The 12,351-nt window shown below is 39.6% G+C and overlaps 1 protein-coding gene across 1 annotated transcript; it reads left to right on the top strand.

The window, feature by feature from the left end:
* The first annotated feature begins 9,553 nt into the window (after positions 1-9,553).
* LOC147282939 (uncharacterized) lies at positions 9,554-10,844 on the top strand. The gene is made up of 3 exons (XM_086248314.1): positions 9,554-9,608; positions 9,706-10,524; positions 10,629-10,844. Exons 1-3 carry the CDS (start codon positions 9,554-9,556, stop codon positions 10,655-10,657), a joined length of 903 nt encoding a protein of 300 aa, XP_086104440.1. The 3' UTR covers positions 10,658-10,844.
* Positions 10,845-12,351: the final 1,507 nt, after the last annotated feature.

Raw genomic sequence — 12,351 nt, 5'->3', positions numbered from 1 at the left:
CCATACTTGCGTGGTTTCAGTTTGTTGTAGGTACCCACTGGGAATCTATCTTTCCTCAAGAAAATCATCACTGAATCACCTTCTTTAAACACCTTCACTCGCCTATGTTTGTCTGCAGCAGCCTTGTACTTGGCATTTGTGGCCTCTAACTTTTTCCGGACCTCAGCCTGCATAGTTTGAACCTCTTCCGCCATATTTTCAGCTGCCACACTTACCCCATGTCCCTTGGGAAGTTTCACTAGATCAACCACATGCTTAGGAGTCGCAGTGTAAACCAGAGAGAACGGCGACTGTCCAGTTGCACTATGGGCAGCACTGTTGTATGCAAATTCTGCCTGGGGCAAAGCAAAGTCCCACTGTTTTGGTTTGTCTCCACAAATGCTGCGAATCATATTGCCCAAGGATCTGTTCGTCACCTCTGTTTGTCCATCAGTTTGGGGATGGGCTGTGCTGCTACGATTCAAGGTTGTCCCAAACATCCTCCACAAAGTGATCCAAAAATGGCTGAGGAACTTGGTGTCACGATCAGAGGTAATAGACTGGGGCACTCCATGCAATCTGACAACCTCCCGAAAGAACAATTTGGCTATGTTGGATGCATCAGATGTCTTCCGGCATGGAATAAAGTGCGCCATCTTTGAGAACCTGTCAACAACAACAAAAACAGAATCCACTCCCCTTTGGGTTCGTGGAAGGCCCAGCACAAAATCCATAGAGAGGTCCTGCCAAATATCGTTAGGAACAGGCAAAGGCATATAAAGTCCAGTGTTTTGAGACTGACCCTTGGCCACCTGGCAGGTGTAACATTTTCTCACAATATTTCCCACATCCCTCTTCAGTTGTGGCCAAAAGTAACGCTCCTCCAAGCTAGCAATAGTCTTGTCTCGGCCCAAATGCGCACTTAATCCTCCACCATGTAGGTCTCGGATCAATTTCTCCCTTAAAGAAGAGATGGGGATGCACAACTTGTTGCCCTTAAACAAATACCCATCACTAACATGGAAATCCATGACGGGTTGGTTTTGGACACACTTGTCCCACAGGTCTTTGAAATCATCGTCTGCAACATACAAGTCTCTCAGAAACTGGAACCCAACTATTTCTTGAGAAAGAGTGATAAGCAAAGTGGCTCGTCTACTCAATGCATCTGCCACTCGGTTCAAGGCTCCAGCCTTGTGTTTAATCACAAAAGGAAACTTCTGTAGAAAGGTGGCCCATCGGACATGCATTTTATTAACCTGCTTCTGACTATTAATAAATTTCAGGGCTTGGTGATCAGTATACAGTACAAACTCCCGTTGTATCAAGTAATGCTCCCACTGCTTCAACGCTCTCACAACGGCATAGAACTCCTGGTCATAAGTACTCCATTTCTGGCGAGCTTCACTCAGTTTCTCACTGAAAAATGCTACTGGCCTCTTTTCTTGTGACAACACAGCACCGACTCCCACTCCACTAGCATCACATTCGACCTCGAATATCTTCTCAAAATTGGGAAGTGCCAACACTGGGGTAGTACAAAGTTTCTCCTTGATTAAAGCAAAACTTCTCTCCTGTTCTTCTCCCCAATGAAATCGGCCTTGCTTCAAACACTCAGTAATAGGAGCAGTAATAACACTAAAATTTCGCACAAACCTCCGATAAAATGTAGCTAACCCATGGAAACTTCTTACCTCACCTACTGTTTTTGGAGTAGGCCACTCCCTGATAGCTCGAATCTTCTCCTCATCCACATGAATTCCTTCCGCACTAATTACAAAACCCAGAAACAAGAGCTTGCTGGTGAGGAAGGAGCACTTCTTCAAGTTAACAAAGAGCTGGTTGTCCTTTAGCACCATTAGAACCTGCCGCAAGTGAGCTAAGTGCTCCTCCTTGGTCTTGCTGTAGATAAGGATATCATCAAAATAAACTACAACAAATGAACCAATAAAAGGGCGTAGAACCTGGTTCATGAGGCGCATAAAAGTACTCGGAGCATTAGACAAGCCAAATGGCATCACCAGCCACTCGTACAATCCATCCTTGTTTTTGAAAGCTGTCTTCCACTCATCCCCTGGTTTGATCCGAATTTGGTGGTAGCCACTGCGGAGATCAATCTTAGAGAACAACTTTGATCCATCTAGCACATCCAGCATGTCATCCAGGCGCGGTATAGGGAACCGATATTTGATAGTGATCTTGTTAATCGCCCTACTGTCAACACACATGCGCCAGCTACCATCCTTCTTTGGAACTAACAAAACAGGCACTGCACACGGGCTCATACTCTCACGAATAAACCCTTTTTTCAACAGCTCTTCAATCTTCTCCTTCAATATCTCATTCTCTTTCGGGCTCATTCTGTAGTGAGGAAGGTTGGGTAAACTAGCTCCTGGCACCAAGTCAATGTGGTGCTGTATATCTCTCATAGGAGGAAGTTGATCTGGCAGGTCATCAGAAACCAACTCTTGAAAATCTCCCAAAATTTTGTGCACTTCTGTGGGAATCGTCGCCCCTTTTGTCTCGGCTGTCAGCAAACCTTTAACTACTAACGGATAAATTGCATGGGCCTCCTCTGCAGCTTTCACAAGTTCATGTTCACTGCTAGAAATAGCCAGAAAATTCGAACTCTCTATCCTTGGTCGTTCAGTCTTCCCTGTCTGACTTATTGGTGCCATTGCAATCTTGTGAGAACCCCAAGCAAACAAGTAGACATTATCTCGACCTCTATGGGTGACATCAACGTCAAACTGCCATGGTCGACCCAAGAGAATATGACACGCATCCATATCAATGACATCACACAAAATTTCTTCTTTATAGTGCTTACCGATGGAGAGAGGAACTCGACAAACTTCGGTTACTTGCACTGAAGGGCCTTTCTTGACCCACCCTAGGGAATATGGGGCTGCATGCTTCTCTGTTGGTAACTGCAAATAATCCACCAGTCTTTTAGCTACAAAGTTTTCACAGCTGCCGCCATCCACAATCAGGTTGCAAACTTTGTTTCTAATGGAACAAAGTGAGCGGAATATGTTATGACGTTGCCCCTCCTGCTTGGGTGAAAAGAGAATTCGCTGCAAGACAAAATTAACATGTTCTCCGCCTTCCTCTTGCGCAAACTCAACCCCTTCATATTCATCTTCAAGTTGGGTTTCTTCAGTGTCATCCTCAAACCCCTCAGCTTCCGCAAGGTTTGCAGTTCGTCTTTCTGGACACACATTTGATCGATGACCCGGTTTATTGCATCTATAACAGATGTCCGTTGTTGGTTTAGCATACGGATTCGACCTTTGGTTCTGAGCCCGAGTCTGGTTTCTATCTGGGAATCTGCTACCGCTCTCGGTGGGTTTGAAAGGTTGGCCCTGAACCTTTGGAGGGATCGCAGGGCTAGGTAGAATCCCCTTTCCTTTATCAGTAGTACTAGAGGTTGACACCTCTGGTGTGTTCCTTCGATAGGTGTTATTCCCAAATCCAGGTCGTCTCTCTCTTTCCATGAGTTCGGCTTTCAAGGCCATATTGTGAGCCTCGTGAACGCTCCAGAGAGTTTGCAATCCAATTTTTTCTTGGATCGATGGCTTCAGACCACTCATATATCTTGCCACAGTTTGATGTTCCGACTCCGCCAGATTGTTGCGTTCTGCTAGTCGCAAAAACTCATCCGTATAATCCGCAACAGATCTCACACCCTGGGTACAGTTCAGATAGAGGCGGTAAAGATATTGCTCGTAGTCCTGGGGTAGGAATCTATCCATCATCAATTGTTTCATTCTCCGCCAAGTTCTGACAGGATTTTTCCCTTGTCTGTTTCGACTTTTCTATAACTGATCCCACCAAACAGCCGCGCTGGCTTTCAGACGAAAAGCAGCCATCCTCACCATCTTTCCCTCGGGAACCTCCATGATATCAAAGAACCTTTCCACTTCTGTAAGCCAATCTAGGAAATCCTCGACCTGCATATGCCCATTGAAATAGGGAATATCAGCTTTTAACCTGTAGTCATCAAAGTTCTGGTTGTGGTTGTATCGCGGCCGTTCGTTATTGCGAATATTCGGGACTTCTTCTTCTTCATCGGATTCATCGTCACTCTCAGGTTGTTGTCGCCGGTTGTTACCACGGGCAAATCCCATGGGTAGTCTTCCGTCAACTGGTTGTTGTCTGAAATTACCCTGTCCGTTAGGGTTAGGGTTAGGGTTAGGATTACCCTGAAGATTCAAACCCACTAACAACTGTCGAATCTGTTCTAGTTGAGTCGATAGCTGAGTAGTCTCCGTGGTTTGTTTGTTCACAGCCTCCCATAGGGCATCAAGTCCGCGATCTCTTTCTTTGGGATGATCACCCATCGAGCCAGGTAACTCCTTGCTCTGATACCACTTGACGCAGCGTAACACGCAGTTAAGAAATATTAGGGAAAACCAGCGTTAATCCCTAAGAAAGAATCTGGAATCCACCAGAGAAATGAGAGAAATCTCAAGATTTTTCTGATTGAAAAATAATAAAAACTGAAACTTACAAACAGCCAAAAGGTTCCTTAAATACGTTCAGAACCCTAGACGTTCGAAATTCAAAACGGAAATAAAAATGGAAATAAAGTGCAATTTAGGAAATTTATTCTAAAACACTAAATTGCTTATTTGAGGCCCTAAACGAAGGAATTTGGCCAAAATTTGAAAGTATTAAACAAAACCATTGTCGTTTAAGTCTATGTAACATACCAAATCGATAAGCTCAGCCAGATAAAAAGCATAACAAAAATACCATATAAAATGCACACAGAAGTAAATGAACAAACACAACTTCATGCCCAGTAAAGCCTACATTATTTTTACTCTTCATCACCTTCTTTAAAACAAGAAAGAATTACACAGTAAACCAAACCATTATCAGCTAGCTTAGTAGAAATTGGAGGAAAAAATAAACTTTCATGTATCATGAGTGAATAATCTCAGAAAATAATGACAGCCCCTCAACTGTGTTAAGTGTTAACATGGAAGTATGGAACTCATCCTAACCTCACTCCCAAAAAATAAATAAATAAATAAATCCAAACCAAATCATATAATTTAAACAGAAAATTAATTAAATAATTAGTTTAAATATTGAGTAATTTAATTAAATGACCTATTTTCATACACATTAAGCTTTGTTACCCCCTCTCGAAAATAAGCTTTTCTAAACATTTTTCATGTAAAATATCCATAATACCTGTCACACTCCGAATCTCGGGTTTGCAACAGAGGCACCTATCTTGAATGCCCCAAGAGATTAATATTACTAAATCAAATATTAATCCCCTAAGATACTCAAGGTGGGTTAGGCCTTTTGGGTTTAGTATGATCGAGTTGGATCAGAGATAATAAATAATGGAAAACATATGAAGTAAATATAAAACTTTTTTATAAAACTAACCCCCAAAGTTACGGTAGTTCATTGCAACTTTGAAGAATTAAATAAATTCGAAATACATAACAAACATAGAATAAAGGTTTTAAAACTACGTAAACGATAATCAAAGTAAATAATTCAAAATCATCTCCAATCAATGGAAGAAAAATTAAAAAAACATACTCGATACGAGATAACAATTAAATAACAACGCCAATTGAATCCAGGACGTTGACAAGTCTCAAGTTGCTGCTCTGCTCGACCATCTTCCAAGTTCGTCTCTTTACCATGCTCGTACATATAAAAACATCCAATAAACAAAGAACACAAAAACAATGTAGGGAGTAAGCATCTCATACGATCATAGCTTCCCTCAGGGAACCCTGGCTAGTTTGAAAACCACGAAACATTTTCAGTAAAAATCATAGTGGAAATCATTTTCTGTTGGATCCTCAAATCATCAAAATAAGTTCTTCAAATCTTTCCTTTGAAATCATTTCGAAACATTTATGACTCGGCTGTACAATAATATGATTATAAACATGCAATTTCAGAATAAATCATTTATACCTGATGGTCGATATGCAATGGTACAACTACGGTCATCTATTAAAAGAAATAACATCTATAGTGAGAGTGCTATGATAAACAGAAATATGAACTTGTAATTGAGAAACCGTATTACTGCTATCTGATTAATCATGGGCCCTCGTTTCGCACAAACCCACGTAGCCACGTATTAGCTTGGCGAAACTCCTCATAATATACAGATCAATTCTTCTAGAAGGTTTAGGGGCTTGAACCCAAGGTCATCGACTAGGCTACTTCAACTCTCAAACCAATCATAATAATAGCATGTTATAATAATTTAAAAATACAAACACACACAAAGTCCATAGTTAGGAATGTAGGATAAATCCCCTTACCTGGAATCCAATGCTCTTCACGTATTCTCTTACATAGCCTATGCATCCCCATTTGTCTCGAATCCATCGTCCTCTTGTCACGTCATAATGAAATCCTTCGGTAACTGATATTCCTAGTGTCTGACAATACGACAACTTAATCAAAAGTTAATTTCAACACAATCTCGTTATGACCCATTCTTTTAGATCATATGTCCCTAAAGACTCTAGTCCTAAGTAGACTAAACTCTCATCTTTAGGGTTTCTAAGTTTCAAGTTAATTTTAAAGTCAAACCACTTGACTAATTGCTTTTTTTTCTCTCTCGATCTCTCCATCATCTGACCTCTCCCCCTCCCTCTCGACGATGTGCCACTCGCACATCCTCCCTTCCTCATTCCTCCTTCCTCCTTCCTTCCTCCTGGTGAAACCCTCCGTCCGGTGAAACCCTCAGCGGATCCTCCCTCCCTCCTCCCTAGTTGTATTGGATTTGGGTTTGCTGGGTTTTTTTTTTCTTTCTTGGTTTGCTGGGTCTTCTCGAGGAAAAGGTGGGAGTGTTTGTGAGGATGAGCTTGCTTCTTTGTCGAACACCATGGCTTTGTTGGACCTTTGGGTGACCAGTCACTATATTGTAGAATAACCCATAATTACATTTTGATATATGAGAAATCGGGAAACAAAAATGGGAAGACCAAAATTACATGTTGTCAAGTTGTTGAAATGCTGAATCTGGTTCTTTTGGAATGATTTATTTGTTTATTTGTTTGGGAATGATTTTATTGTTCATAAAATGATTTTATTTGTTTGCTTTGAACAATTTTTTTTTACAAATGGTCTTGTTTGTCTCTCTCCCTCCCTCCCTCTGCTATTACATAAAACTCAACACCCAAACCCACCAACAACCCCAACACCCAAAACCCATCACCACCCCGTGCCTCCCAGATCTTGCACCACCAGCACAGTTCTTGGGTGGAGCCTCGCACAGATCTCGCACCATTGCACAGCCTCGCACCACCACCACCTCACTCCCTCGCTCACTCGCTCGCTTGTTATTAATCTCTATTTCCTTTATCAGCCTCACACCATTGCAGATGTGAACTTTTCGGTGGACTTTCAGGTCGACAGGTGCTATAGCACTCGACCATTTAGTGCTATAGAACCTGTCCACCACTTAGTCCACCACTTTTTGTCCATCACTTTGTCGACCACTTTTTCAATTATGGGTATTTTGGTCTCAAAAAATGAAAAAGGATTAGAAAAGTAAGTTTTTGAGAAAGGGGTCAAAAAAACTTAAATTGTATGAAAATAGGTCATTTAATTAAATTCCCCTTAAATATTTATGTGGTCAGTTGCTTCCTTCATTCCTTTGACCCATATATTTACCATCTCCTTTTGGATTCTTTGTCTTGGGTGTCAAGTAGATAGCTAAAACCCCATCCTCCTAACTCCCAACAAGAACAGCCACTGTACCATGGTGAACCTCTACCGTAGAAACATGTTAGAAAAGGCTTACTAGTGATTTTGTCCCTCATAATTAAAAAATTGGGTAAATTAAGAGATTAATGTGGGTAAAGTTTCTAGGCTTTCATCCAAATATTTGTCCAAAAGATGTCACTCGCTCTTCGTTTGAGGATAAAATAAACCAAATTAATTTTATGAGTATGTTCCAATTCAATTCTAATTCGACCAAATTTTGTTGCTTTTCATGCCCTATTTATTTTACCTTCACGTGTACTTTTCAATGCATGAGTATGTAAATTAGTGATATAAAAATGAAATGAGTACGTGAGATGAGATAGAAATGAGAATGAGCTAGTATGTGACGTAGACTGGAAATAGGAATAAGCATATGGAAATGGAAATGTGTACTCTCACATTGAAAAACTTATAAAATTCTGAAGAGTTTATAAGAGTATAGTTCGGATTTATGGGTTGGAATGGGAGACGACCTTAGATGAAGTCCACACTGATAATTTTTTTTAATTTTTTATATAGAATGAAAAGATAAAAAAGACGTGATTATGAGGAATAAAGTTTTCATGCAACGGATATATATATATATATTTATTGTTTTTATCTCTCTCAATCATATGACATAATATATGACAAGAAAAATAGAGACAGCAATGTATACATGTAAGTTTTCCTAATTGGACTAATCCTATATGGAGTAGGAAACAACAATACAGCATACTTGTAGTCCAAGTTAAGGGCCACAATAGATCAATATCAGTTGTCCTAGTCTAATTCTGATTCAACTTAGACAAGGACTAAGAGTCTGCCATGGTAGGGTGATCGAATCCTATATGAACATAAATTAGAAGTTCTATTCTACAGCTATGTGTATGTTGTGATCAAGTAGTTCCTTTATGGGAGGACTTTTGATTTGCAGCAGTGCATATAAATAGGACCAAGTCCCTGCTTTCACTGATACGTTTTTGCATTAAGGACTCAGCCCCATATTGAGTAAGCTATTAAGGAAATCAGTTGGAAGGAGAAGACTTGGCATACTGCAGAAGGCTTGATATCCAGGAGTAGGCTTGACATCCATGGTTGCGTGTATGTTTCTTTCTTTTCCTTACTGGTTGTTAGTCTGCAGTAATTAATAAACTTGTGTTTCATTATGTATGTGAACTTAAGTATAACATGTGGTATCAGAGCAACCTCACACACGTTTTGAAATCCTTTTATGACATTACTGATTGACTGACTTCCATGATAATAAGGCATTAATTCACTGCTATGTAATATATTGCTATTGTTATTCATGTTCATATAGATAAGACTCTTGTAGCATACTGCAAACTATATGCAAGTTTTTAATTAATTTTGATTCTGGGATTCCGCTGTTTTTTGTTTTAATTAATTACTTGTATGAATGGTTAGAATGCATGAGATTCCTGTTTCATATTGTGTATCAACTTCTGGTATATTAAAACTTGTCATATGCTAATTATTATTAGTCTTCTGCATACTTAGCATATTATCCCATCAGACCAACATTCAACAATATACTGCAACATAATACTCGATCAAAGAACAAATGTCTAGAAAATTTAGTAACTTGTATTACCAAAGTAATAATTTTATTCAAACTTTCTAGACAATAAGGAAAAGATCAAATTGTAATTCTTCCTTGATCATGTAAATGGTTCTCCCAAAGGAGGTTTAAACTTTACTTGAATTCTTGGATAGAATTAGCATATTACAGTCCAAACAAACATATTATTTTCTTTATAAGTCTTTGCTACTGCCTAAAGGTGTTGAAAGAATTATAATGCTAGATATGTCTGTTGAAACTGGTTTTATGGTTTATCTTTCTTTGTGGTCTCTGCCCAAAGGTGAGATACAATGACAGTTTTAAAGGTTAGAATATGGGATTTTGTTCTACTTGTTTCATTTTTCAAAACATTAAAATTCAAGTTTACTTTACTGCAGCATCTTTTAGCCTTGCTAGCATAGAACCACTCAATGGAACTAACTTTAAGAAGTGGAAACAAGACTTGGAGATTTATCTAGGCTTAGCTGAAATCGATTTAGCTCTAAGGGAGGATTGTCCTGTGATAACTGATGACAGTACAGCAGAACTGAGATCTAAGTATGAGAAATGGCAGAAGTGCAATAGGCTTTCTTTGTTGATAATGAAGAGGGCCATGAGTGAGACCATTAGAGGGGGAATTCCAGAGTCTGAGATTGCTAGAGACTTCATGCAATCCATCACTGAAAAATTTATGGAATCTGAAAAGGCAGAGACTGGGAGCCTTTTGCACATGTTCACCAACATGAAGTTTGATGGCACTGGAAGTGTAAGGGAATTCATCTTGAAGATGGTTGATGTAGCTGCTAGACTGACAAGCTTAGACATGCCAATTTCTGATGGCTATTTGGTGTGGACTGCACTGAATGCCTTGCCTCCTAAGTATGGTCAGATTCAACACACTTATAATACTCAAAGGGATAAGTGGACTGTGAATGAGTTGATTGGCTACTGTGTTCTGGAAGAAGAAAGGCTGAAAAAGGAGACAGACCACACAGTAAACCTTATGGTAAAAGCAAACCCGAGAAGAAATTTTGACAAAAATGCCAAGCAAGGATTTAAGAAGGATCATCATACTGCCAAAGCCTCCACCTCTAACAATCCTACACCATCCAACCTTAAGGTCAACCAAAGCAATGTTTTCAAGTGTTATTTTTGCAATAAGGAGGGTCATATGAAGAAGGACTGCCATAGGTACAAGAAATGGAAAACTAAAAGAGGTAAAACTGTCTTTACAATGCTAGAATCAAATTTAGTTAACTTACCTGTGTTTTCTTGGTGGTTAGACACTGCCTCACCTGTGCACATTGCCAACTCTATGCAGGGGCTGGAAAGAAGGAGGAGTCCAAGTAAAGAGGAAGCAAAGCTCTGCGTTGGCAATGGAGCACCAGTAGAAGTTCAAGCCATAGGAATTATTAGGCTTAGGTTGGATTTAGGTTTCATTTTGGAATTAGACAATGTTTTGGTTGTGCCTTCTATAAGAAGGAATTTGATTTCCCTTTCAAAGTTGATTAAGTGTGGAATGACATCTAGTATTGACATTAATAAATTCTCCTTGTTTGATAATTCTGTTTATGTTGGATGTGCCATACTTGTGGATGATTATTGGCAATTACAGTGCACCTACTTAACTGAAACCTTTTTAGTTGAGAACAATGTGGGGACTAAAAGAACCAAATTTAATGTTAAATCATCCATGTTGTGGCATAAGAGACTAGGTCACATCTCACAAGAGAGATTGCTTAAACTAGCTAAAGATAAACTGCTACCAGACCTTGACTTTACTGATTTTCAAACTTGTGTAGCTTGTATCAAGGGAAAAATGACTAACTCCAAAAAGAAAGGTTCAACCCGAAGTGGACAACTCTTAGAAATCATACATACTGATATTTGTGGCCCTTTCCCCATTAAAACCATATGTGGAAACAACTATTTCATCACTTTTATAGATGACCACTCTAGGTACTGCTACATATACCTCATTTCAGAAAAATCAAAGGCACTTGAAACCTTCAAAATTTTTAAAACTGAGGTGGAAAACCAATTAGGAAAAACCATTAAGGTTGTGAGGTCAGATCGTGGAGGAGAGTACTATGGCAAGTATGATGAGAAGGGTCAACACAAGGGTCCTTTTGCACTTTTTCTTGAATCTTGTGGCATTGTTGCTCAATACACGACTCCAGGAACACCAGAACAAAATGGTGTTGCTGAGAGAAAGAATAGGACACTGCTGAATATGGTGAGAAGCATGATGAGCACTTGCACTTTGCCTAATTTTTTATGGGGGGAAGCATTGAAGACTGCTAACTACATTTGCAATCGAGTGCCTAGCAAGTCTGTTCCCAAGACACCTTATGAACTTTGGACTAACAGGAAGCCTAGCTTATCACACTTACTTATTTGGGGTTGTAATGCAGAGGCTAAGGTCTATAATCCTCAATTAGGCAAACTAGATCCAAAGACTGTCAGTGGCTATTTCATTGGTTTTCCAGAACACTCAAAAGGCTACAAATTCTACTGCCCTCATTATCATACTAGAATCTTAGAAACCAATAAAGCCAAGTTCATTGAGGATGGTGAACCACGGCAAAGTGAGGATTATAATGGTTCCTTCCTTGAAGAATTGGTAGAAGAAGTTGTAGAGGAACCTATAAATGTAACTGGTTTAGTGACAGAACCCTTATCCATTTCAGATCAGCCATTACCCTTCCAGGTTCAGGATGAAAATCTTGATATTGATGTGATGAATAACCAGGATCATCAAGAACTCAATCTTGACAATGCTCAAGTTGATCCAGCAGGTGAGGAAATGCCAAGAAGACAGTCAAAAAGACAAAGGAGACCTGCAATATCTGAGGATTATGTGGTTTATTTGCAGGAAATAAACTACAATGTTGGAGAAAATGAAAATGATCCTTTAACTTATAAGGAGGCTGTCAGTAGTGCAAATGCAGTCAGTTGGCTGGCTGCTATGGAATCTGAAATTCAATCAATGAGCAACAATTCTGTTTGGGAACTCACTGATCTACCTCAAGGTTCGAAGCCAA

This window comes from Dryas octopetala, chromosome 6 (genome assembly GCF_963921425.1).
Source record: "Dryas octopetala chromosome 6, drDryOcto1.1, whole genome shotgun sequence".
NCBI lineage: Eukaryota > Viridiplantae > Streptophyta > Magnoliopsida > Rosales > Rosaceae > Dryas > Dryas octopetala.
The sequence above is the reverse complement of the archived record's forward strand: the minus strand, read 5'-3'. Positions and strand labels throughout refer to the sequence as shown.

Excerpts from the sequence above, each read along its gene's own strand:
- LOC147282939 (XM_086248314.1), top strand. The coding sequence starts at position 9,554 with ATGTCTGTTGAAACTGGTTTTATGGTTTATCTTTCTTTGTGGTCTCTG. Across the intron at positions 9,609-9,705 it reads TTTGTGGTCTCTGCCCAAAG|CATCTTTTAGCCTTGCTAGC; the intron begins GTGAGATACAAT and ends ACTTTACTGCAG. Across the intron at positions 10,525-10,628 it reads GAAATGGAAAACTAAAAGAG|GGGCTGGAAAGAAGGAGGAG; the intron begins GTAAAACTGTCT and ends AACTCTATGCAG.